We start from the raw sequence: 27603 nt of genomic DNA on the forward strand, positions 1-27603 counted from the left end.
AAATTGTCTGTCTGCTTCTCCTCTCAGGCTGTACCTGGGAGTTCGCAGCGATGGTGGGCTACATCAAGAAGTTGTACCTCCAGACAAAGCTCATCGTAGTGGGATTCAGCCTGGGGGGCAACATTGTCTGCAAATTCCTGGGAGAAAACCGCACTAATCAGGAGAGGGTGCTTTGCTGTGTCAGTGTGTGCCAGGGTTACAGTGCACTCAGGTGGGTGAATGCTTCTCTTTCTTTCCCTCGTGTCATTCTGTGCCTGTAAACAACTGGGATAGTAACATTGTCACAGAATTGGTGATCTGAAGTATGACAGGTTGCATATCCTATTTTAAAGCAAGCAGCTCGTGTGAATCATGTTGCCCAGCAGAGGCATTAAACTGTGAGCTGGCCTTGAGGACTTCATCCCCCCCATCCTGTCTAATCTGAATTCCTGAAACCATCCCAGACGTGCTTTCTCTAATCTCTGATGGGTGATTGGTGTGCGGGGGGGTGGCTTCGTTGAGCAAATGCTGAAGACTGCATGCTCCAACTATTTATTTTTTCCCTGCCGGTTAAACTCGGTTACTGGAAGCTTTGTCACGTGCAGGCTAAAACAGTCTGCTTATGTGTTACAGTAAACCTCACAGATACATCATCTGACTCCTTGTTGTGTGTTCTGCACTAGAAAATGTTATTAACATGAAATATATGTGTGTGTGTATATATACAGTGAGGGAAAGAAGTATTTGATCCCCTGCTGATTTTGTATGTTTGCCCACTGACAAAGAAATGATCAGTCTATAATTTTAATGGTAGGTGTATTTTAACAGTGAGAGACAGAATAACAACAAAAAAATCCAGAAAAACACATTTCAAAAAAGTTATAAATTGATTTGCATGTTAATGAGGGAAACAAGTATTTGATCCCCTATCAATCAGCAAGATTTCTGGCTCCCAGGTGTCTTTTATACAGGTAACGAGCTGAGATTAGGAGCTCTCTCTTAAAGGGAGTGCTCCTAATCTCAGCTCATTACCTGTATAAAAGACACCTGTCCACAGAAGCAATCAATCAATCAGATTCCAAACTCTCCACCATGGCCAAGACCAAAGAGCTGTCCAAGGATGTCAGGGACAAGACTGTAGACCTACACAAGGCTGGAATGGGCTACAAGACCATCGCCAAGCAGCTTGGTGAGAAGGTGACAACAGTTGGTGCGATTATTCGCAATTGGAAGAAATACAAAATAACTGTCAGTCTCCCTCGGTCTGGGGCTCCATGCAAGATCTCGCCTCGTGGAGTTTCAATGATCATGAGAACGGTGAGGAATCAGCCCAGAACTACACGGGAGGATCTTGTTAATGATCTCAAGGCAGCTGGGACCATAGTCACCAAGAAAATAATTGGTAACACACTATGCAGTGAAGGACTGAAATCCTGCAGCGCCCGCAAGGTCCCCCTGCTCAAGAAAGCACATGTCCAGGCCCGTCTGAAGTTTGCCAACATCTGAATGATTCAGAGGAGAACTGGGTGAAAGTGTTGTGGTCAGATGAGACCAAAATCGAGCTCTTTGGCATCAACTCAACTCGCCGTGTTTGGAGGAGGAGGAATGACCCCAAGAACACCATCCCCACCGTCAAACATGGAGGTGGAAACATTATGCTTTGGGGGTGTTTTTCTGCTAAGGGGACAGGACAACTGCACCGCATCAAAGGGACGATGGACGGGGCCATGTACCATCAAATCTTGGGTGAGAACCTCCTTCCCTCAGCCAGGGCATTGAAAATGGGTCGTGGATGGGTATTCCAGCATGACAATGACCCAAAACACACAGCCAAGGCAACAAAGGAGTGGCTCAAGAAGAAGCACATTAAGGTCCTGGAGTGGCCTAGCCAGTCTCCAGACCTTAATCCCATAGAAAATCTGTGGAGGGAGCTGAAGGTTCGAGTTGCCAAACGTCAGCCTCGAAACCTTAATGACTTGGAGAGGATCTGCAAAGAGGAGTGGGACAAAATCCCTCCTGAGATGTGTCCAAACCTGGTGGCCAACTACAAGAAACGTCTGACCTCTGTGATTGCCAACGAGGGTTTTGCCACGAAGTACTAAGTCGAAGGGGTCAAATACTTATTTCCCTCATTAACATGCAAATCAATGTATAACTTTTTTGAAATGCGTTTTTCTGGATTTTTTTGTTGTTATTCTGTCTCTCACTGTTAAAATACACCTACCATTAAAATTATAGACTGATCATTTCTTTGTCAGTGGGCAAACGTACAAAATCAGCAGGGGATCAAATATGTTTTTCCCCTCACTGTATAGTACTGTCCAAAAGGTTTCTGTTTCTGTTTCTGTTTCAGATGGTGTTTCAACCTACATATTGAATTGATGATCATTAGCACCTGTTTGGTATAATTGTTTAATCATACACCTGACTATATGCCTACAAAATCCTGGCTTTGTGCAAGTGTACCTAGAAGAATTGATGCTGTTTTGAAGGCAAAGGGTGGTCACACCAAATATGATTTTGATTTCGATTTTTCTTTTGTTCAGAACTGTATATTAAATAATTTAAAACTCCTTTGGACAAAGCAAAGGAGAATGTATGGTACAGCAATCTGTCTAACATTGAATTGGATCAGCTGGTGGACAGAGGCATGACAGAACTGCTGCAAGTCCCGTTTCCTCGCTGACCTGATTGGGTTTTTATAGTGTCTGCCAATTCGCACTCCCCTCGCCATGACCAGGGTATTAAACTAATTAAAACCAGCCCCTCAGCAAGACAGCATCTGTTAGCTGTTCAGAGATTGCAGGAATGCTCAGGAACAGGTCATGTGAGGGGGTGACATCTGGTGAGGGTAACTGCTACATTTTGCAACTAGATGGACAGGTACATACAGATATAATACAGGTTGAGATTTTTTTATGCCAACTGGGACCAGTTTGGTGCTTCTTTAAGGAAGGGATTTTTTTATTATTATTTATTTATTTTTTAATTGCTCATATTTTTTTAAATAGCCTCCAGATCAGTTTGTATCAAGGTAACTCCACAACAACACTGCAAATGTTTTTTCCTAATTATTATTCCGTTTAATTAATCGGTCAAAGTATCTAACCCCTGTAGCACAAAATGCTTCAATGTCTTTTGCTCATACTAGCTATGGGGCAAATTGAACTTTACTACAATACTACAATAGATTTCACGTGGGTCTTATTAAGAAACGACATTGAATACAAACATTGTGGGTAAACCCAGTTATCTCCATTACAAAATTGTAGCCCAACCTATGGTAAATGTTTGATATTGGGATTTAAATATTAAAATTACATTATATTATTTGTAATGAGTGAGGGACTTGAAGAAGGAAAGCAGTCATGATGACCTAAGTCCAGTATTTTGGTTCTGTTGTGGGGGTTAACCAATGCCAGATTACTGATGCCCACTAGCATAGTTCTGGAAGCAGCCAAGTTCACAGTTGGCAGGAATCAAAGAAGCTTCCCAGAGTATAAGCAGACTATGGTGGCCTGTGGGATATGCAAGGCACACACACCAGCCTTTTTATGCACGTCCCCTAGGTCTTTTCTTTCCTGCTTATGAAGAGGAAGTAGGTCATAGTCTAGTCCATTCCTGTTTGGTGGTGGTGGTGGTGGTTGTTGTTTAGACCATCTGTTACATCCAATGCAGGGCTGCAGAATATTATATATATATATAAATATATATGATTAGATGTCTGCCTCATCTCTCTCACATCACTTGGAAGGCTCTTTGGTTTGTTTCAGTTTTTTTTTTTAACTAAATATTTATTTATTTTCTATTCATATTATAGAACAGCTATTGTGCTGTAGGCTGAATAATCTCCAGTGTAGCAGAAAATTAGTTTCCTGAAAAGCCTTAATGTCGTGAACTGAATGCGTCCTTTCATTGAACGGCCTTTCCTGAAATCACAATGCGGGAGAGAAATTGAAACGATCTCTTATTTTCAGATGCCGCATGCATAATTGAGTGCAAGTGTGTTTCTCATTTCTCTGTGCATTAGTGACCCATGTGTTATTAGCAGAATTCCTCTCATAGCCCTTCCTGGTTTTGTCCTGAATCAGGGCCCAGGAGACGTTCCTACAATGGGATCAGTGCCGAAGATTCTACAACTTCCTCATGGCAGACAACATGAAGAAGATCATCCTCTCTCACAGGTACCGAAGGCTTGTGAGACGTTATATTGTTGTTACTTGTACTGATTTGTGGGGGAAATAAAACTCAGTGTCCCCAAAAGTGCAACATGACTCAAGTGTCTTTCAGTTGCCCAAACCTGAAACATGCCTGCAATATGACTAGATGTCTGATTGTAACAATTGATCAGCCATCATTCCAGTCTACTTCCAATGGCTATGAGACACTGGAAATATGATGTACAAGGATAATTCACCCACATGGAAAAGCAAAAAAAATTAAATAAACATCCATATTCATAATACGTCTGTAACATTGCTCAAGAATACAGTACTCTGCGTGTAGAAGTTTGCATGGGAGGGTCAGTGTGGCTATGCTTTGTATAATAGGAGGAAGCTATTCGGGGAGAGCTCCAGCAAGAGACCGAAAATGATGGAGGATGCTGATCTGAGCCGCCTGTATACTGCCACCTCTCTCATGCAAATTGATGACAACATCATGAGGTATGTCCGTCCGAACCCCACCCTACATTTGCTTCACTTCCTTCAAAAGCAAGAAGTCCCTGTTCTCACCTGTATTTGACACATTATTCTGCATTTCTGTTTTGTAGAAAATTCCACGGATATGATTCCTTAAAGGAGTACTACGAGAAGGACAGCTGTGTGCATTATATTCACAATGTGAGTTTGACCTTTTGTTTTTCCCCCTTACTGTGCATCCTTCTAGAAGGAAGCTGCCTCCCTGTGCCGTGACACAGCACCTGTTAATCGGGGTGTATGTGAAAAGCATGTGAACACACAGAAAGCTTTGGGCAGCATCAGTTTGGAATATATCAAATTTGGTTTTGAATTTGAGTTATTGTTTGCATAAAGGGTTGTAATGAAATTAGGTAAATTAAAATTCCAGAAATGTTTGAAGTCTTGTGCACGATCTGGGAAACAAGCATGAGCTTCAATGGTTTGTTTTTCTACTCTTGCTGACTGTTAAGTTCGATATTGACAATTTGGGTTGGAGAGTTTTCTTTTCCATTATTGTGAAATTACCACATCCTTGACCCAAGCCAGGAATTTACACAAACGGATAACAAAATAAATCCAAGCAAGTTTACAAAGCAAGACATGCAGAAAGTAGACAAAACAAAGGGTGATGGGAAAGTCAGGACAGGTTCCATAGTTGTTAAGTATCCTTTCCCTTCACTTTGGATTTGAATAAGGAAAGAAGAATAGTTTGTGCATGTGTATTTTGCTTTGTATTTGCTTATATGTTTTATAATAACTGGATTCACAAGTTTTTCTTTTTCTCACTCCAAGATGTCTCAAAGCAGAGCAAGTAGAATATCAGGACACATTCCTATTTAGAAAATTCTCCAATGGAGACCAATGGCAAATGTAAATGCCTAGACATTTTTGTCTAAATCTACACATTTTAGTAATTTTTCTGTTAACACAAATAATGTGATACTCAAAGATTTGTACATGTTCTGCTTGTCTCAGGTCAATGTGCCACTGCTGTTGGTAAACTCTGCTGATGATCCACTGGTACATCAGTCTTTGCTGACTATCCCTCGCACACTTGCAGGTAAGATACAGCAGATTTTGCAGCAAGTTTCTATATGAAAATTTTATTATTACGATTAATATAGCAATTACAGAGCTCGGGCGTTTAGTGAAAAACAAGACTGAGAATGTTGTATATAATTCAGAGCAGTGGAAAATTAAAAATGGTCTAAGCCTTAAGAACATATTATTCCACTTCCCCGTTTTGGTTACAGTTCACTTGACTGTAATCAAGATATATAGTCTACAGTTCTGCAGAGTACAGGACACAAAAGATGCGGTCACTGTGTTCTATAGTCACACACTTGTCATATCCCAAGATATCAGAGAGTTTCAAAATTTTGACTTTTGTAATATTTGCCCAACTGTATGTATACTATATCCTGTTTCATTAAGTGTTGGGCTCATTTAGCAAGAAGGCTTGTTCAGCAGAAAGAAAAATGGAAATCTGACATGACTACACTATATTTCCAAGGTGAACATAAAGCTTTGCTAAAAAATGTCCATCCCATCACTTTCAGGATCTTTGTGCTGTAGAGAAATCCCTCACTTTCTACCACCTTGTTGTGTCTCTCCCTGTCTCTCCAGCCTGGGGGAGGGAACTGGGCCTTCTTGTTTTGTCGACCTGTTTCTAATTAGAAGGAGCATGCTCAGACACCGAGTCCTGCTGAATTTTTCAGGGCAATACGATACCTCCTGTGCCCTGTTATTTATAGGACTTCTGGGTCTTTCGTCTGAAGCAACATTAGCCCGGCTTCCTTCCCCCTGCATGTCTTGCGTGTGTATAATGTGGTCTGAGCTGGCTGTGGGCCAGGGCTCTGCTCGTTAAATCAGCTTGTGGCATGCAGGCTGTTTGTCTCCACTTCGGGGAATATACATTCACAATTGCTGTGTGTTTAAAGCACAGCCTATCATCATACAGAGCACCTATGTTTGTGTATTAATTAAGCTGAGGGAATTGTCCCAAATGACTCTACAACAAGTGCAAAAGTGCTAGCATTTCACATGGGCTCTAATGACCAGACTTCCCCCTTATGTCTGTTCTGATAATGTGCTATTGCATTAAGGACCTTTCTGCCTTCTTAGCTGTGAACACAACAGTGTTTTTCAACTCTAATAGAAGCCACTGTCGTCCAGTCCTTGCATCCTAGTTTGCAGCATGGCCCATTGGAGCACATTAGGCACATCTGTTGCCTGAGGTCCTAGGCGCTGTGAATACATCCTGATTTCGATGCACCAGATGTCTCTGAGTATTTTATATCATGCACAGCAGAGTGCAAAATAAAATCCATCTTGTGAGCTAATTACAGGTCAGCTGTTATAACTTCTCTACTAACCTACTTGTTTTTACACTAGCTTTACACATATCTAGAGCATAATGTATACTTACGTACATAGATGGATAGATAGATGGATGTTCCTCTTGCAAATTAGTTGCTTGTTAGTTCCTTTTTAATGTTTGTCATACTAAACTTTCCTGTTAGGGAGCAGAAAGTGGAGCTCAGCTGTTGAGTGAAAAAGACCAGGAGTTGGAGTTACGTGTTACTTGTTTAAATTTAGTGCCACTTTATTAGAGTGCTGGCAATTAAAATATTAGTGAGTTCATCATTCTGGTACTGAGCAACAGAAACATAAATGGGGAATGGGAGGGGGGCTGAATGCTGATAACAAGGGTGTAGTCTGACACTTTTACTGTAAGGTAAATTGAGTATTTTATTGCTTTTTATCAAGGTACAGGGTAATTGCCCTGATGCAACTGTCATTTTTTCCCCCCTCATTTGTTAGGATGTGTTCCTTGTCCTGTTTTTCCTCTTTCTTTCTATAAAAAAATAAAAATAAATCTGCACCTGTTGCATTAGAAGGTAGCCTTCAGCTTTTACAGCAGTAGCAGTAACACCCCGGGGTGTATCTTAAGTCTGATGCAGGTTCAGATTGCACTCTAAGCTCCTCCCCTTTGTTTTTCTCCTCACAGAAAAGAAGGAGAATGTGATCTTTGCACTCACACTGCATGGAGGTCACCTGGGCTTCTTCGAGGGAGCTGTGCTCTTCCCACAGCCCCTGACGTGGATGGACAAGGTGATAGTGGGGTACGCCAATGCCATCTGCCAGTGGGAGAAACAGAAACCACCATGCCAAAGTGCGAACAGGAGTGAGACAAACTGCTCAGAGGACAAACCTTAACACATACCTGGCCCTACCCAATACACCTCACTCTTCTCACTGACTACTTTCTTCCACCTTTTCTTCTTATCATTCATTTTTGTATTTGATTTCAAATTTATTTTTGTATCGGCGTGAGAATTTCACTTTTTCTTCCCGTCTTTCTTCCTCTGTTTCCTGTTGGTTTACAGAGAAGAAAAAAAGGAGAAAAAAAGAAAAAGCACTTCAATAGCGGATTAGAAATGTTCCACCGAGGGTAGTAACCACCAACAGGGAGATTAAAATATATGAACATGCTGAAAATGAAGGGATTTTTTGTGTGGTTATGTTTTGTTTGAACAAGGGTTAAAAATCAACATTTCTTGGAAGTCAGAAGGTGCACAGTTGATGCATTGCACTTTAGTAACGTAATGATAGATACATGTAGTGATCAGTTAACTTGGTGGAATATGCTCTGCACAGTAAGAATTCTCCCTACAGTTAATCACCGATAAGTGTAATAATGTGTGGAGCTGAGTCTGCACTGTGCACCACATGAGCACCTACAAGTAAAAACAGGAAAATAATAATTGAAGTATACAGTACATACTATATTAAACCATTGGTTCAAAATGTGTTTTAAAAAACAGGAAATGTTGATTTTAGTTTTCTTGTTCTCTTAACTGTTCTTTCAGCACGTGATCTTTGAACTCTTCCCCAAGTCTATATTTTGCACACTGTGGCCTTGGGTTTGATCGCTATGATGTAGGGCTATGATTTCCTCTCGGGCTGTACATCTCAGTCCTTTTGTGGGATGGCTGTTTGTCCTTTACTAATATTTAGGAGTTTAGCAGGGGTGATGGGGAATTGCTTTAAAAAGTCCTTGGTAAGGATCCTTATATACCACTTCTGTGGGACTGTACAGTTTTATACTAAACACCAGAGGCAAGGATTCCCTCACGCCTTTTTACCCGTTGTTATAGAACAGTTGCGCTTGGCCAGGCCTGTTTCAGCATTTCTTTCTAACAAGGCTGTCTGCCATTTTTATAGTTAACAGGTTTTTATTCCCACATAAGCGATCAAACCCAGCTGGATACACTTGCATTACTACTGTTGCTTGTACTGCAGTTTAGCCCCATCAGCATTTTCTTTTAAAAAGCACTTTATACTTTTTTTTATGCCACAATATTGTTTTCATCATTTTTGTGTAATGGGTTGTTTTTATTTTTTGGGTTCTTAATAATTGTCTTTCTAAGATCTGCTTGATTTGAATTGAATTGAGTTGAGTGGTGGAAATTTAGACGAGGGAGAGTAGTCTTAAGAATTAAGATTTTTTTGAAGGACTGCAGTGAGCCCCTCCCCACCTACCACTCCAAGCTATATTTATGAAAAAAGAAAAGAAAAAAAAAAGGGTTAATTTTAAACCTCTTTCCTTCTCCCCACTGGAACAAAAATTGAGAAACAAGCAACCCTAGCTTTCTATATCAGGAGTTACTTTCTACACAGTCTGCCTTTTAGCAACTGTGCTTGTGTGTCTTATGGGGGAAATATCAAAAAGTTTTGTTTTCCCTAATATGAATGATACAGTAGTTTAAAAAAATAAAATAATGCAGGGAGGTTTTTCTACTACTAATGCAACCAGGCAATATGGATATGTAAGTGTGGATGGTTTACTGTCCATTTGTACTTCACTATTTGTTCAATAATTGGATTAGTTGAGGTGGTTATCTCTGCAATGATCCAGCTGTTTAACAGAGTGTAGGGTCCCATTCCCTGGGAGAACATGCAGAAAATGGTTGTCAACTCCAGTTCACTGGGACCCAGGCTGTTGGTCTCCTGTTATGTTTTTTAATCATCACTAATGGCTCTTCTTGCATTAAGCTCTGAAGTACACTGATTTAATTACTACAGATTTAGATGGATTTGTTTGTTCAGTCCTGTGTGTGCAGATTTGACCGATTCCTGTATTAGGTGAACGTTTGCACTGAAGAAGAAACAACTGCAGTAACGGGGAGCAATTAACTTGCATTTATTAAAAATAACATTATTAGAAGATTTGTAAACTTGAGGTTAGAGGGGAAATACAATTAGCCTTTCGTGGTGTGAATCCATTAACAGTTTCCTGTCAACAAATTCTGTGGGTTGTCTGCAGTTTACAACTATGTTTGTGTTCGTGAAAGTTGACAAACTAGTTTTAGACCTGTTGGCACAGTTCTGAATGTGCTTGATTGCTACCGTTGGTCTGAATGTGGTGAGCGTGCCACCTAGCTGTGTGTGAGTGGATTAGTGGACTAATGGGATGAATAGTTTTGGGAGTGCGCATGGGGAATGACTGATTTGTCTTCCGACTGCACTGGATCCAGAGGGAGGTATGTTGGGATGCATGTGTTGCTTTTGTGCTTTTTTCTTTTGATTTTCTTTTTTTTTTTTTATTGCTGCCAGTCATTATCATTTCTAACTTATTTGTGCCGTGTCATTTCCCTTTCCCTCGTTTCTCTTCCAAACCTTCCTCTGTGCTCCGTGCACAACCGGGAATGGTTCAGTATTGGAAGATGTTTTAATAAAGCGCTGAATGTGTGGTGAAACTACCACCAGTCCAGAGCACCATTTACCTGCTGGAACGATAGATTTCCCTCTCATGACGTCTTCTCCCATTTTCAGAATGTGGTTCTGCAGTCTTGTCTCCCTAGTTGTTTTTATTGGCCAGTTTGCCAATCTGAAGGTTAAATCAGGAGAGGAAAAAAATCTATTGTTTGCCTATTTAAAACGACACGTTTGTATCTTGCTCCCCCATCACTAGGCAAATTAACAAAATTATATAGAATGTACTGAATATATTTGTGTGTGTTTTGGGAGGAGTGAGAGAGAGAGAGGAGAAACACTTTGACAATCCTTAGTGTTATACCAAAAACAATCCACAATGGGTTACTCAAAGTGAAATGCTCTAGATGCCGTGAGCAAATTATCTCATGAGGGAAAGCTCTGGGATTTTACCCATATTGTCTTTTAAAACGAGCTGCTTAAAGACTACTGTGCTGTTCAGCATGTATTAGAGTATTTTTGGTTTTGTTCCGAGTTTTATTTTTACATATGTTTGTATTTGATTTTGAGTACTTTATTACGATCTTGAGGAATCGTAAAATAGTATACATTATAAAAAGGTTAATGTTGAAAACAAAAGTATTGTTTCCAGTACCAGTGAGGAATCGTTCAAAATGGTTGATTATTCTCGGTCAATGCGATCTGAGCAGTGGGAGAGAGCCAGCCTGTTTGGGGCTTGTCCACCAGCCAAATCCTTGCCTCATCAGATGACTATCTTGTGTCTGTTCCCCGTGTCTGTTCTCACCCTTAAAATTTATTACCATTGAAAATCTCAAGTTCATCAACTTAGCCTTCAATGTTATTTTGTCTGTTTAATTAAAGCCACGACAGAGTGACTGCCTTTGCGCATATCCAGCCTTACTTACAGATTTGCACACTCGGTGTACATAGCAAGGGCTCCCTCTACAGCCCTGGAGAGAGCAGGTCTAGTTGGCAGTGTGTCAAGTGGGCATTTCTTAACGCAGGACTAAGGGATATGGCCGATCTTAAGACCATTTGATTCCGACACTGGGACAGATTAATGAAGGATTTTGCACCCAAGTGTAATTTACATTTTTAAAGTAGTAAATTAGTAACTTTCAGATTTCTTTTTCTTTTTCCAGAACTAATGCTTGAGTGACTTAGAGTTTTATTTGAAGCAAAAGTCAAAAGGGATTCACAAATTTGAAAAGGTTTTGATGGGGAAACAAAACTTGAATGCAACCAAACCAGTCCAAATTATTTACTTTTTAACATTGTTTTTGGCAAAGACACCAGCTCAAACAGGGTTCTGCGGTAACTTCCTTTGATTAATATGTTATGCCTTCTTTTTTACTTTTTTCACTTTGTTTTGCAATTGTTTGCAAAATACGTTACTCAATGTAAATCCCAGTTTCAGGCAAGGGAAAAACATGTATTTTCCTCTGACTCTTTTAGTTTTCTATGTTTTTGTATATTTTTGATTTGATGATTATTGTTATTATCATTTTGAGTGGATGTGTGCAAATGGGCGTTTGGGAGTGCTTATGGATGTATGGATGTGCTTGTCTGCATAAAATCGCCACTCTTAGGTATTAAATAAAGGGAGGTAAATGACACCTTAGTGACAACTGCAAAATAGTTAAAACCATGACAATGTAGACATTTAAATATGTATTTATTAGGGACCAGGGGAAGTGTTTGTGGTTGATGGTGGCTTGTATGTTATCTGTAGCTGGCACACATTTAAATCTAATGTTTTTAAAGAAATGGGATGACTGGATCCTGGAAGCCTCTGCTGACTTCCTTGATGAACAATATGTATTAGCGGAGCAATTGTGTACACCAGAGAGATTTTTTGTTTTGTTCTTATAAACAATGGATATTGGCGAATGTGTAAACCCATGCCGTTTCCCCCCCATTTCTTTACTGCGGCAAATGGTTATTGAGAAGACATTTAAAGTACTAAAATTGTTGTTCTTAATTCGTAGCACTTGTTATATGGTCATTATTATTATTATTATTATAATTATTATAATTATTAAATGAAAATACAGCAGAGAAAAGGCTTTCCTTTTGCTTACTAAACCCCCACATTATTTTGAGTAGGAAATGCATTATAAATATACACGTGGGACCACAAAGCAGTAGCTGTTTTCAGGTTTGTTCTAATATTTCATGCAAACAGACTGCTTAGACCAATTACTGGATCTGACATATTATTAACAGATCTTCAAGTTGTATTTTCATATTGGTAGAGGGGAGATGGTATAGTTTTAGGAGGAAAATTGTGATATCAGCTGCTGGTTCCATTAACCATTCTTTAGTTGTTTCTTTCCCCGAAGCAAAAAGGCATGCTGGTGGCTTGCTGGGATTAATAATTCTGCTCAGGCACTCAGCAGACACCTACTGCCCTGTTGACACCAGCTCTCAATGGAAACAAATCCAGTGTCTAGGGTCATTTGGTATGACTAGAGCCAGGTCTGATGACGAGGGACAACTCTTCCACATTCTCCCAGGAGTCATCAGGTGTAGAGCAGAGTTGAGGTGTGGGGGTTTGGAGCAGATCTCTGAGCTGAACGCAAAGAGCGATGTTTCCATTTTTTTTCATGTAAGTAATTAACTGCTCATTCAAGGGTTTACGTTTCGTTTACTAATCTCTTAATTTTTTTTTGTCATGATGATGTAATTTGACATTCTGGTGTTACCACATTTCAGTATGGATTCCAGATCACTTGTGTGTTTTTGTTCAGAAACCAAGGGTGTGTGATGTAATATTTTAAGAAAAACAAATTACAATAATTGTGTTCCGAATTAAATTATTTTCTTGTAATTTGCAGTCTCTTGGGTCTCATTTGTTCCATGTACATGGGAGGATTAAAATCCCAAACCATGAGCATTAATAATTTATCATCACTCCAGATCTTCAATTGTATTCATCTGGACTACATTATACAACACCGTAAGTGTGAAATAATGTGGTACACTTAATGCTGAGCTGTTTCAGGATATTAAATCTTTTTCGGCTCGGTTTGAAAGCCCACCTCTGGAAATGTGACCCTTTATTCACAAGACTCCAAGGTCGGTAAGGAGAGATGGTTTTCAGATCAGGCGAAACTGAGTCAATGGGTCTGTCAGTGAAGGTTGTGCAATGAGGGGGATGAAAATGACACACTAGTGAGAGAAACAAACTTCGATGGACCATAAAGCTCCTCACACTACCAGTAAGATTCCTGTTATTAAGTAAGAACATTCAGACAGCACGTCTAATCTAGAAAGTTTACGAAATATTTCCGTCAACTGTTTTGAAATCTGTTTTTTACCAGTGTAAACATTGACTTGTGGGCCTGGCTGCTCTAGGACTTAAATCCGCAGCACATATTCCCAATGCTTCAATTCAGTCATCCTGCATGGCTACACCACACCTCTTCTAACTCAACACAAGTACTCTTTAACTGCGGAGGCCGACTAGAGACGCCCAGCTTTTCAATTAATGGAAAGCAGACAAATTACTGTGTGAAAGAGGATGAAATGAAAGGTAAGCAGAAAAAAACAAGATTGTGAACTAAGATGGAGCCAGGAGAACCTTGCCTGCCAGTGACCTCTGCATTGGGTACAGAAAAAACAGGCCGAGCGATTTCATGGGGCTTTTCTACACAGCGGATTGCAGTTCTACCCCAATGCAAGCATGCAATTAATCCCAAGTACCTGAGCACCGATCTCCTTCCTTCACAGTTGTCTCGTCATGTCAGAGGCCCCCTGACCAGACAGTCAGACGCACCGTGTCGTCCGCTCTCTCAGACCCCTCGTCTTTCGCTGGCTCTCGGGCTCCAGGATCACCGCTGGAATGTTTATGTTGGAGGAGCCAGGAATTCGTTCCGTTTCTCAAAGCTTCAGATTGCCCCCCCACCTCACCCTCACCCCCACCCCCCAACACACAAAATAGGATATTATATGAACAGTAAAACAAAATACAGAGTTACATTTGCTAGAGGGGAAACTTCCAGATGGCTGGTGTCCAGAATGTGGAACTCTTTGTGGAGTGTGGAATGGCTACCAATTATTTATTTTGGAGACCCAGTAGGTGGTGTTCGTTAGATAGGTATCGCCTTGCCAAGAGTTCCGTTAGTGATGAAAAGCCTGATTGTATTATTTAAAAAAGCAAAGGTGGAAACATTGTTGAGACTTATTATAAAAGGAAGGGGAGGACTATGAAAGAAGCTATTTTAGTCTAAACAGTATAAAAGTCTGTTTAGTTAAACAACATCTATGAGCTATACTAAAGGGAGGGATATGAAATGCAGTTAACACTTGATAATTTAATGAGCATGAGTATTCCCTATAATTAATTTTCGTAAGTGCTGGGTGGTTTTATATAGGGATCTTAAGACTTCACACTCACTGCGAAGCTTGTTCAAGTAGAAAAAAAAATGAACACATCAACTATACCCATTTATAAAGCACCGGCTAATAGTGATTTATGCCTGTCATCAAACTCTACGGCTGAAAGCTCGGAAATATCTCTGCATGACTTCACCGCAGTAACTGTAACTTCTGAAACTGGGAAATGTTGTCTTGATCAGAGGATGAATACTGGTGCTTTATGCTTTACCAAGCCTTAGATTCCTGAACGTGTGCACAGAGCACAGCCTTGTGGCTTCATGGTGTCATACTGTTAGCTTACAGTCAGAGCTTTTTACGGTGTGGTAAGGAAGAAAAGAGAAGTATTGAAAAACCTAGCAACGTCTATATGCAAACCATAATGCACTATTACATCTAACCTAATCCAATTTCATAGCATTATGCATTGTGGATTGTTTGTTATTGTAATGCAGATAAACATCTACCTGAAAGCAATGAAAGCCAAAGCCTCCAATGAAAGTCTTATCTGATTCATAAAGCTAATATACTTGTAGTGTTGGGTATTATTCATAAATGATAAACCGTATCAAAGACAGTCAATATCTCTGCTACATTACTTCATAAGGTAGGATAGATACACTACAGCTCTGTATTGTCCCTGAACTTTGCATATTTACCTCCAAGCCTTGTTTACTCACGTCATTGCCTGTTCGCTAAGTTAACCACCTTAGATTACAATGAAATAAATACTGTTTCAAAATGGGGGGGTGGGGAAACATTGCAGTACCGAAGTTCCATATTGCAGGACATACACAGAGAACAAAGAAATGAGAAACGTGAAACTTAATTCATTTTTATTTTGCACATTTTCAACCTGAACCCATGGTTAGACCTGTTGTTTTTCGCATGCAGCACTGCATAAATTATTATAATTATTTTTATGTTTAATCTGATCCTTCTCTCCTTTTGACAGACATAGTGTGGCCAAGGATGGTACCAGTCTTTAAGTAGATCACTATTTTATTGCTGCCTTCCAATTGGTGTAGTTAATGTTGTGTACATTTCTTTCACAAGAAGAATCTTCATTCGCAAATGTATACTTCAGTTTAAAAAAACTACACTTTCAGAAATGTAACAGTTTAAGAAACTAAATGATGTTAGGTCATTTGCAGCTGGTGAGGTTGGCAGTTAGAGATCAGTGTTTCACATACTAACATATAATTTTCTCAGTTTAGTCCAAGTACACATGCCGTGTACCGTGTCTGAACAGGAAGGAGCTGCACTGATGCTCTCATCTACACATCCATGCTTTGCTCAGTACTCATCTTTGACACTTCATCACTATGTTAATACAGGTGACCGCTCTGTACACAGTGCCTCACAGTGCCCTGTTTATGTTATTTTCTTTAAGGCTTGCAGTGTATGGCTAAATGAAAACAGTGAACTTTATCTATAGTGCAAAATATCAACTGTTTTAAGTGCAAGGGGTGACATGACTACAAGCATAGATCCAAAAAGATCAGTTGTATCCATAATTGCAGCCCCATTCGGATGACTTGGTTTACCTCCTTTCAATACAGCCAAGATGAAAGACTGAGTGCTAGTACATATTCAGGCGTTAAAGGGAATTATCTGGGGGACTGTGAACTGATATAACTCCCCTTACACCAGGGGGCAGTGTAGAGCTGGGGAGTGCTTTTGAGATGGTGGAAGAGACGCTGTGGGTGGGGCTACATCCTCACATGGAGACTGACATATATTAATATGTATATACATTTTATTGTAAACATAGTTTCCATCTCGTTTTCTTTTTAATGAAGTTCTTATCTACATCAAATATGTGATTTTAGTTTTTTCAATCATCATCATCCAAAAAAAAAAAAATCCATTAAGCTTTAACGTCTTTCAATTTGTGTCTCCATTAGTAGCTGATTAAAGCAGTGACTGCCTTCTCCAGGTGGCACAGTAAAGCATAAACAAAGCCTGTCGGGCCAGGTCAAAAGCTGGGGCCAGCCAGATCTTCATCAGCCCAAGTGATTTTCTCAGAGGCATTTAGCAGCTCTCAAAGCAAACCACACCAGCAAAACCCACAGCAAACAGTACCCCCTACACATTGCACGTCCCATTTATCTGTGTTTCCCGCTGTCAGCAAAAAACACTGTTCTTAAGAAATCACACTTGTGTTTGTAGTTTGAATTCATTATAAGTGTTATTTTGTTGTTTGGGTCTATAATAACAAGGAAACTATAATGCAACACTTCTGATCCCTCCAAATACATTGTTAACTGACACGGTTCAACTGCCTGTGAACTAATCCCTGTCAAGACAACGTGCTTTACTCACTTCATATCCTGCTCTTATGGCAGCATTGTTAACTCCCGAACCAATACCCCAGCCGTGTCACGAAAACCTTTCTAATGCTCTCGGCACTCAGCTTCTATGTGGGTTCATGACAGTTAAGTCAATCAACACTGTAGTAATAGTCACAGATAAAAAGTTCTGCTTTTTATGTGAAAACATCCCCTCATCCACCTTCTATCTTCTACGAGTCTATTCCTGGGCCCTGACCCACTTTAACAAGCCATTTAATTGCTCTTTAATTACAGGGACTGACTGTGAAGGGGGGGCTGTAATTGCAGTGTGGTTTGTTTTGCTTTGTTTGGTGCACGGTTTTAATTAGCTACTGCAAAACAAAAAACAAAAAACAAAGAAATTAAATACTTTCTTAAAATAAGCTCTAAAGCAATACTCCTATTTGTTTGTGGTTGTGTTTTTTTTCTTTCTTTCTTTTTTTCTTTCTGAAGTCTATGCGTGTCCCAGGTCTGCCCCGCGTCGCCTCGGGGGTTAGAGAGCCGTGTCTTCGGACTCACTGCGCGGCCCGAACAGCTTGTCTGCAGTAGCCTTGCCGTCGTACTTGGGAAGCTTGCCGTCAAAGTCTGAGGGCAGGATTTCAGCGTCGATCTCCTTGAAGAAGCTCTCTAATTCATCGCCGTGTACAAACACCTGGAGACGAAGGGACAAAGGGACAGAGTCAGCACAGAAAGAAGCTGGGCTTTCTCCCGAGGTCACATGACTGGTGTTTACAAAGTTGTGTGCTTTGACGTTAAAAAACCTGGCACCTCCTACCAAGTCAAGCACTTTTCTTAAGACCTAGTTTTGTGCTCTCTATAAATCAACACTTTTACTACCTCCAACCAAAGCTGGGTCCTCTGTATTCGTTCCAGAATTCAGAATCCGGCTTGTCATTAAATAATTAAATATTCATTTATTTAAACCTTTTGAACTATTAAGAGCGGTATAAAGTCTGATTAAGTCCCCCCTGCTCCTCCTCTCCTCACCCTCTCCAGCAGCTTGCTCTTCATCAGGGGCTTGACCACGTTGTAGGTGGTGGTGAAGTACCAGGGCTGGTGAATGAAGTGGACGGCCTTGAAGCGGGCTGGGAAGGAGTCCTGAGAACATGGTGAGACAGTAAGTTTTCAGATTACATTCAATTATTAAAGAGTGAACCATTCGTTTTCTCTGGGAACAGTTCTGTTGATCTTCTAAAATTATTAATGCTGTTTAGAAAAAATATGATCAGTGTCCACTAAGGACCAGTGCGTCACGGGCACTACAATATCTCAACATGCTTCTACCTCCAGCTGTGATATTTTCAGTTGTACACCAGCAGATCTCACCTGCAGCATGTCCACCATCTTCTTGAGCTCGGTGGGTTTGATCCCTGAGGCCTGCTGCATGGTGAAGCCCTTGAAGTTCTCGATGATGCAGAAGCCATTGATCTGCGTCTCCTCATTCTCCAGCAGCCTCTCCAGAATCACGCAGTACGCACGCAGGATCTGCACAACACACACACACACACACACACACACACACACGCACAACCATTTAGTCCCTTCAACACAGCACCTCCCGCAGAACACATTTTATTATTGATATTAGATACTCTGCTGCCTGAAAACTTGGAAGGTATTGTGAAGTACAATGAAGTAATGATTTCATGCTGTTAAGTAATTGCTGGCATCTGTGAAGTGAAAACAAGGGAGCCAATCATTTTCATGTGGATACGAGGGCAGAATATGTAGATAAATCTTCAAATCAATGTGGCCCTCTCTCTTACTCTCACTGTGATTGCAGACACAGCCCAGTGAGCCGAGCCTCCCCCATGGGAAGGATGTACCTGTGTTACAGTGCTTTATTCTGCGCCAACCCTACGCTGCAGGTGTATTTCTGACCCTTGGCAAGCAGAGAGAGGAGTTGTGGTTACCTCATCAAAGGTGATCTCTTCATAGTCCCAGTTCTCGATGTTGAAGAGCAGCACCACGCGGCCATACTTGTCCCTGCTGGACAGAATGCCAGGGTATCCAGCTTCTATGGTGCTGCGCACGGCCTCGGGGGTCAGGTTCTCGAACAGCTCGGGGTACTGCTCCCGGAAACGCACGTATCCTGCCCGACACACAGCAGCACAGCACCCTCATTAGTCAGACATCTACACTGGGCATTATTATTATCTGTATGTGAATCTCAATCTCTCCACACGAACATCACACAGCTCTTAGTGGGCCTCATCACATGCAATCACCTGTCGCCTTTGATGTATTGGTTGGTTAGAGGAATAAAAACAGCCACAGGTAGTCTACACCCATAACTCTAAATAGTCCAGATAAGCAATACGATGCACAACTGTGTTAAACAGCCTGCAGTATTTTGTCCCCTCCTGTTTGCAGCTCCAGTATTTTCACATGACAGACTGCCATGTAGCAACCAAATACAATAATGCCTCTGTTCCATCCTGCAGTGAAGTGTTTGCTTTTCTAGTTTTAAGACTTTCTTTCAAACTCCAGCTCTTGATGCTGGAGAACCAATTAGCATCCCTTTCCCCCCTGGCGTGGCCGCAGGGGTTTTCACTCCGAGCATCTCTTTCTCACACAATGAAGCCATGTGTGGAAGAGGGCAAAAGGGCAGCAGTGTGTGCCTGTGTGTTAGCCTGCATGTGTAGAAGCATAAGCTATATATAGTGGATGAAAAAAGGCACAACAAAGCAAAACCAACAGACATTTGCTGGTGGCTCCCCATTTTGTCTGTCTCTCTGGCCCTTGAGAGAAGAAACCTTGCCCTGTTTGTACACAAAGAGCTCTTTTGTCACCAGAGGTTTGGGCACTATGGGCTTAAAAAGGCCCAATTAAAGGACAACATTGTTTTTTTATTCACCCTGATAAGCAGAGGGGAAAATGCAGAACAGAAGATAAAAGACAAGATTTGACCAATTAAGTGGTCAGAGTGGAATGCCACTGCAGGCCTGATAATGACAGCCTTGTGATAAGCCTATTGCCTGGCAGACTCTGGCCCTGATTATTTCAGCAGACATTGTGATAAAAGGAGTGTAACCAGAATGTCAAGCAAGAACCTCTCTAACCAACAAGTCTCAGAGTTCATAGACTGCAGTAGCCATAAATATCCACCACTATAAAAAATCTGTCACATTATTTACTCAAGCAGGGAAAGGAAAATCTTAAACATATCAGGACAATGACAGTTCGCTCTACATAGAAATATAGAGGAAATCAGCTAATCAAACACTGAATAATTGGATCTGTGAAACTGTGTAAAGCCATTCTCAGTGTACAGGACTAATAGGATTTGCCTTCACACGGGCACTGCCCAGCCCAGTTCAGAGCTGCAGTACAGACAGGCCCTCCCTCCCACCTTTCATGAGATCGTAGGCACGGGCAATGTCGTATTTGCGAGCGCGGATGAACCTCAGCAGCATCGAGTCAGACTTGTCCAACATGCGGTCGGCCACAGACTTGGCCATGTCCTCGCCCGCGTCCACCTTTTCCTGGGCCAGCGCCCGCAGCTCCTTCACCGCCACCACGCGCTTCTCATCTGTCTCGTTCATCTCGTCCTTGGCCTGCGGGGGGGGGTTGTGAATTTTGTGATTATTATTTTTATATCAAAAGCATACAGTGAGCACTTTCTAAAGGTCTTTAACAATTCAAGGGTTAAGAGTTTTATTGTTTATGATGCTTACATGACCCACTTAACAAGACCACCAGACATAGTACTGTAAGCAAGGGTCAGAATCAGTAGCATCGAAACAAAGAAAACAAAACAAAAACGATGCTTCTATCCGCTTTTATCTGCTACTCCTGCAAAAGGTCATTAAATCTCCTGTCCGGACCAGATATACATTATGAATCATTATATCAGGAGAACCAATCAGAACATCAAGTTCATTCATATTATTCTATGTACTGATCCCTAAGAATAACAAAAGGGTCTGCCACAATACGGTATGCGTAGCTGTGTAAGGATACAAGAGAAAACATTACATGAATTATGTTTTTCTTCAAAATTACAAGGCAAACTGTAAAATAAAGTCAGCAGTCCCAGAGCCATGGGGTGTACCTTCTGCACAGTATGGTCAGGCAGCTTCTCGCAGATCCCAAACACGGGCCCATGGTCCTTGACAGTGAGGCGTTCCAGTTTGGCGCGCAGGGCCTGCTCCTCTTCCGACACCATTCGGAAAGTTCCGGTCTGGACAGAGACACACAGTGTGTTGTGACACAAACTCCGCACTTAGTGTCTCTCATACTGACCATAACACACTGCAATTCACTCATAAAAGAGGGAGGCAGACTATTTTTTTAAACAAATTTTACACCTCAATTCTAACAGCAGCTGTTATTACAATTAAAACATGGTTAGACTAAGAACAGTGCAGATGTGGTGTAATTAACATGTCAACGCACAGTTTCAAAATCACTGTGCAATGGATCATTTCTTTGTGACAAGTTTTTTTAAACCTAAACTATTACTGAAGATTAAACTGAAGTGTATAATGTGCAGTGTTTCGTGGCATGAATACAATGGCACTTCAAGAGTCCATTGTGAAGAAGGGATCACAACTGCCCTCTAAGCTCTGAGTCTAACAAATCAAATCAACCAGACATTGTATAAACAAAACTAAAAACCATAAAGCACCTTGCGGTTGTAGCCAAATTGCAAAAAAAAAACAAAAAAAAAACAGTTCAAAACAAACTAATCTCTAGCATATGCTGAAGGAGGAAGGGGCCCTCTTCAACAGAAATGAATACACACCACTGTGAATGACCAGTAAGCTCCCTCACATGACTTCAGAAAGCCTGGTAAACCGTTCTGTGAAACACCAGATTAGGAGCTAATCCATTGACTATCTTCTGCTAACAATAACTGCCTTTGGGCCAAAAGGTGCTACTACTATCAAAAGGGAAACAGGTCTGAGATTGATCATTTCTGAGAATCTGAAGAGCACTTTTCTTAAGCCTGCTTTTTAAGCAAATATGTCCATTCCCTCTTCAAAATACTTTTTTTTTTGTCTTTAACACACAAAGGGTGGCAGTAGGTCTACAGCTGAGCATTACAAGAAGAGCAGCAGAGTGTTTCCTCAATCAGTCAGCTGTTTGACCTCATAAGGAGTGCACACTAGCTGTTGTACACGTAAAACCTCCCACAGGTGCTGGACAGTCAGTAGATATTAATCCCTATGCATCATATACAGTCTGTGTGATGAACAGAAAACTGCACAACCTCTGGACTGTGTTTGACAATCTACATCCACGATAAACAATGACTATAACATGTATTATTCAGCTTTTCATAATCCATTTGAGATGTTATGTTCTACAATACAGATCATGGTGAGAAAATGAACAAGAATCAATACTCACAATCACGGCCATTTCTTCAGGTTCTTATATGCTGGAAAACAAAGAAAGAGATTTTATTTTCAAAAAGTCACATTCTGTTTGAATAAATCAATCCAATACGAAACAGTTTCGCGAGCAGGAATCTAAGAAACTGCTAGCGCTGTATCTCAAGGTGCCACTCCTGTCCAGCCGTGGTGTGGAGTGTAGTGTCAGAGGTCGCCGTTCACAGCTGAAACCAGACAATTAACTGGATCCATGAATTTTAAAGTGTTGTAGGATCAGGGGGGACCTGTGATAATCCTGTTACAAACACTTGCCCCGGATTACTGGTACAGGGCAGCAAGAGTGGGGACGGGGTGTGGAATTAATCTAATGCGGCAACAGAATTTTTGAAAACACGAGAGGAAGGAGATAGATCTGAAGACAGCTTGCAGAAGAAAGGTTAAGGTTTTCAAGTGATTCCCACTACATTTCATCCAGATTTTCAATGTTTATCAGGGGCTTGGATCTGGGCTGCCTGGTCCCCCAGCTCACTTGCAATGCTGCTGCAGTGTTTTGCATAAGTATCATTAACATACATATTTATCTACACTGATCTACAGAACAATTCGCTTTTCACTTTCACTCCACTCCCATCAGCTATTGGTCACCATTCTGCTTTTTTATTGGCCACTGTGCAATGTTTAAGTGCATTGGCTGAATTACTGATACATCTTCTTCCTAAACAGCTCACACCAACCAAGGACATTAGCACCAGATTCAAAACTCTGTATATCCTTCTTATATAGCTCACTGCACGGGCCAGCCCAGTCCGTATTGGAAGTAGTGGAACAGTGCACACAGGAAATGCCGCTGCTAATGAGGTTACTGTGGATTAGCACAAGAAACGACACAGAGCAGTTTTCAATCTTACACCCCGAAGGAGTTTCACAGTGCCACCAGATGCCTCCCAATGTGAAGTCAGTTTTATGCAGTATTTAAAGTCAAATTTCATGAGATATACAGATATATTACAATGATTCTAGCCATTGAATAAGAGTTTGTTAAACATATTTTCAATAGTTCAAAGGCTCACCAGAAAGTCACCAGTCGAGAGAAAGAACTATATTACGCTATAATTGAATTTACCTCAGACAACTACACCATCAAAGTCTAGATAACTTTCATTATATTATCCACAAACACTGTATTGTAACACACCTCAGACACCAAGGATAACTTTCTATAGCTGCAATACTGCTACAGGTGCACAGATGCATGCAACTCCAGGATGCTGTGCATGTCTACAAGAGTGGACAAGCAGGTAGTGTTACATCACAAGCAATCTGTGAGTTGACAGAAGTCTGTTTTTCAGCTGCAGCCCTCACCAGTCTGTGGTGCGACCTTACCTCGGTGGTGCTGTGAGGACGGTGTGTATCCCACACGACTGCAACCAGCGCTGCCCAGGGACAGAGAGAGAGAAAGAGAGAGAGAGAGCGCTAGCAAGGCACAGAGGAGTGTCCAAGGAGGGGACGAGTGGCTGTGAGGAGCAGAGCAGCTGAGCAGAGTGATTTGTAGCGTCACCGAGTGCGGGATTAGCCTGTCACATGGTATTACTCAGAGCAGATTTTTTGAATTAATCAGCACAAAAATGACAATGAGAGGAGAAAAGGGGAGGAGAGTGACCGAAACCCAGTTAACAACAAGGAAAAGAGCTGCAGTGTTGGGGTGTTAGATAAAAGAGTGTGTGCACAAAGGGGGGGTTCATTTAGCAAGAGGGTATTGACTGGTTGCCAGCGCTTATTAGAGCACATAAAGAATAACCATTGTTGCCCTTGCAATGTTTTGCAACGTGAAAAGGAAAGGAAAAAGCCTTTTGGTCCACATTTCACTCGGCTCACATGTAAGGGCATGTTTATGTCATTTCATTCCCTGTTCTAGTGTTGCCAGTGCACTGCGGCCATCCGGCAACAACAGGTTTGCCACCAAATTTTGGAAGATTCACTTGAGAAAAAAAAGACATAAGCAAGAAAGTAAGTAAGATAAAAAAACATTTATTTTAATTAATTTTACATACATTAGTTGCTGACCGAGTCAAACAAAGATGTGTGTGCTGTAAAAATCTATTAATTTAAGCAGATGTGCTTTATTGTATTAAATTCATTTTTTCTAGCTGTATCGGGATAAACAATTATTATCATAACACCTCAAAAACAATCGGAAACTTTATTCTGAACTTTCATCCTGCATTGCAGTGCCTTGTATGATATCAGCAGGTTACTTGCACTATTTTAGGCCCTAACAACATCCTGAACCCCACCCATCCAAAACCACAATCTCAACCTCGGTCCATACAAATCTACACCCGCTTCAGGTAACTCTGTAGAAAAGCAACCCAACCTAAATCAAAGCCTGTTTTTGCTGCAGACTCTAACCCTAAGCCCAGCCTGGATCAAAACAGAACTCTAATTTGATCACTTAACTTACTTTAATGCAAACCTTTGCAAAATTACACCAAATAAGGCTTCAACCTTATGTAACCAGAAGAACATTCTTACTGTAAGGGGAAAATAAGGCTAGACATGATGGTCATTGAAATTAGAAATTTGTTCTAAAGATTAAACAAAAAATGACGAGGCCCCTGGGCTCTCGGCATCACATGTCCAGAACTGGGGATTCATGATTATACAGAACTTTTTATAGACCAAGAAGGGAACTGATTCCAATTAACAAAAATGAAGAAAGGTGATGAGAAGTACACATGAAAGCAAAAAGTACATCATTTTGTGCACCTGGTGACCGCTAATAATGTTACACTCACTCCAGTACATTCTGTAGTAATGTTAACCCTTCATTCATTCATCCTGTTGGCAAATGCATAAACATTTTATTTATTATTTATTTATTTACTCATTGGGAAAAAAAATAGGTATGCCTCTTACACAAAGCTAAAAAGTGCTTATTGATACAGAACTAAATATCAGTCCCCTCACACACTGAACTCTGAACACACTGGCCACTATGCTCTGTGCATCACCTCACCTTCTCCAACCGCAACTATTTTCACTACGTTCACCTGTATCCCTATTTAAGCTTAGCTTGGACAAAATTAAAAAGTTCTGATATTCAGTTTTATTTTACACTTTATTGTGAAACTAGTGTAACACCTATCTAATATTCAGAATCTTTATTCTGAATTGTTAACTTGCATTGCAGTGCAAAAATGAAAATCCTGTCAATAGAAATAATCATATCAATAGGTTTCTATGCTAGCCAACACACACATTTCAAGCTAGGTTCATACAAATCTACATCTGATTAAGTCAGCAGAAAAGCAACCCTAACCCTGAATGAAACCCAAAATGTAGTGGGGACTCTTATCCTAAACCTAGCCAGGACCAAAATATAAACCTCATTTTAACACTTAATTTTAATGAAAAATGTAACTAAATCACTTATAGTATTGCTCCCTTAATTGTAACCAAAAGACCGTTCCTACATTCATCTGTATCTTTAAATAACACTATTTGTAAAACTTTTATTCAACATCCAAATCTTCATTTTATACATATGTGGTAATGAATTAGACGTATACCTAAACAAAATACAGAAATACAGAAACTGAACTGTATACTGCATTGCAGTGTAGAAAGGAGAGATCTTATATTTCATACCAATGTATTATATAAGTAGGTTACCTGGCCCTAATTCAAACAGATACTTAGGAAATTGTCTCATTTCAGGCGTGCCACAGAATTTTGGAAAAGACACACATGAGAAAAATAAAATCAATGTCATCATTCATACAGGAATTACAACGCTCTGTTCATCGGGACAAGCTCAGGTCTCTCAGTGAAAGTTTAAAATTGGGTGGGAGGGAAGAAGGGTTTTGTGTCCTGCCCAAAAAAATATGTTAAGTAGGTGTGACTTATGTGGGTGTCCATAAATAAAACAGGTCCCACAGCTTTACACATAGTGAATGAATAAATGCCCTTTGAACTGACAGGCTAATGACCTGAACTTCTCTGGAGACACCTGGAAAGGCAGAGTGATCAAATCAGGTCTTTTTAGACTTCTCATGAACAATACAGAAATTCTAAAATGACCTGAAATCAGTCTCTGGTCCTCAGCATTGAAATGCAATATGGTTTGAAGAATTTGGTTTCCCGAGTGCTGTAAAGGTTCCACATAATCTGTGTTTGAGTAACATTTATTATAACGTCGGTAATTATGGGAGCAGAGAATGGGCTGCATTTCCCAGTGCTACAGATTACAGAGCTTTTATGTGTGGTGAAATAGGAGGACACTATCTGACCGCAAATGTGGTCATCTGAAAGAGTGAACCAGCCATTACAGTTTAGCTGTAATTTGTGTATTTAGTAAGAAGTGCCCTCTCTCCCAGTATCATCACTCAATCACACTGCTTCCTCAATCCCTAGTAATTACACCACACCCCAGCCTCCTCTAGTCTAACTACTTCTCCACTCTGCCTCCCATTGCCACAGGTGTCAGTCCTAGATCACATTGCCTCCGGCTACCTCAGTCCAGGACAGGCCGTGCTGCCAGCTCACACTGAGAGTATTAGAATAAAGTTCATTGATAGCAGTGAGCATGCAGCTGCCAAAACAGTCAGGCACCTTCCTGCCAATGTTTCTGAAGATTACCTTTTTGTGTGTGTGTTAAATCTGCAAAATGAGTGATGTTTTTCTAATGTCTAGTTTCTGTTAAGGCATGTATAACACCCCCCCACCTTGCCCCCCAAAACTGGGTGCATATCTTTTTTCAAAGCAAAGCAGTGTGTGTGAGATGTATACATTGTACCTATAGTCAGTGGTACCGGACACAACACAGAAACAGAAACCGGGCATTAGGAAATCTGTTGCTACTGATATCATCTCCCAGTCCCTTGGGTGCTGATAGTGCACTGTCTACATCTCCACGATTTCCTTCTTGTATGTTGACCCATAGCGAGTTTAATCTCTTAAATAAGGGCTTTATCCCCTCAATGAGAGCCTCTGTTTGACTAAAGAAGCTGGGAGCAGCAGCACAATACCTGGCTCTGTGCTCTCAGGTTCAGCCCCAGCACACGCTCCTGAGCTGCCTGGGGAAACTAAATCTCCAGACGTGTGGCTGTGGGCAGTGGGCGGCGGAAGGGGACTCTGCCCAACGGAGCACAGGCCCAC

General features: G+C 40.9%; 2 protein-coding genes across 4 annotated transcripts in view; one reads left to right on the top strand and one right to left on the bottom strand.

Moving 5' to 3' along the window:
- The window catches only part of abhd2a (abhydrolase domain containing 2, acylglycerol lipase a), a 28460-nt gene extending 15233 nt beyond the window's left edge, over positions 1-13227 (top strand). For all 3 annotated transcript variants that reach the window (XM_066701595.1, XM_066701596.1, XM_066701597.1), the window contains exons 6-11: positions 28-211; positions 4071-4163; positions 4530-4643; positions 4751-4820; positions 5634-5718; positions 7669-13227. In XM_066701595.1, coding sequence (XP_066557692.1) covers positions 28-211; positions 4071-4163; positions 4530-4643; positions 4751-4820; positions 5634-5718; positions 7669-7877 — 755 coding nt within the window. In that variant the 3' untranslated portion in view covers positions 7878-13227. The remainder of the gene's footprint in view (positions 1-27; positions 212-4070; positions 4164-4529; positions 4644-4750; positions 4821-5633; positions 5719-7668) is intronic.
- A 2366-nt stretch (positions 13228-15593) lies between these two features.
- On the bottom strand, positions 15594-23972 carry rlbp1a (retinaldehyde binding protein 1a). The gene is made up of 8 exons (XM_066701598.1): positions 23830-23972; positions 22463-22493; positions 21162-21290; positions 20460-20664; positions 19021-19199; positions 18434-18592; positions 18095-18205; positions 15594-17759 (listed from the first exon to the last, which is right to left on the bottom strand). Exons 2-8 carry the CDS (start codon positions 22472-22474, stop codon positions 17601-17603), a joined length of 954 nt encoding a protein of 317 aa, XP_066557695.1. The 5' UTR covers positions 22475-22493; positions 23830-23972; the 3' UTR covers positions 15594-17600.
- Between the last annotated feature and the right edge of the window lie 3631 nt (positions 23973-27603).

The sequence above is a fragment of the Amia ocellicauda genome, chromosome 4 (assembly GCF_036373705.1).
Source record: "Amia ocellicauda isolate fAmiCal2 chromosome 4, fAmiCal2.hap1, whole genome shotgun sequence".
In the NCBI taxonomy this organism is placed as follows: domain Eukaryota; kingdom Metazoa; phylum Chordata; class Actinopteri; order Amiiformes; family Amiidae; genus Amia; species Amia ocellicauda.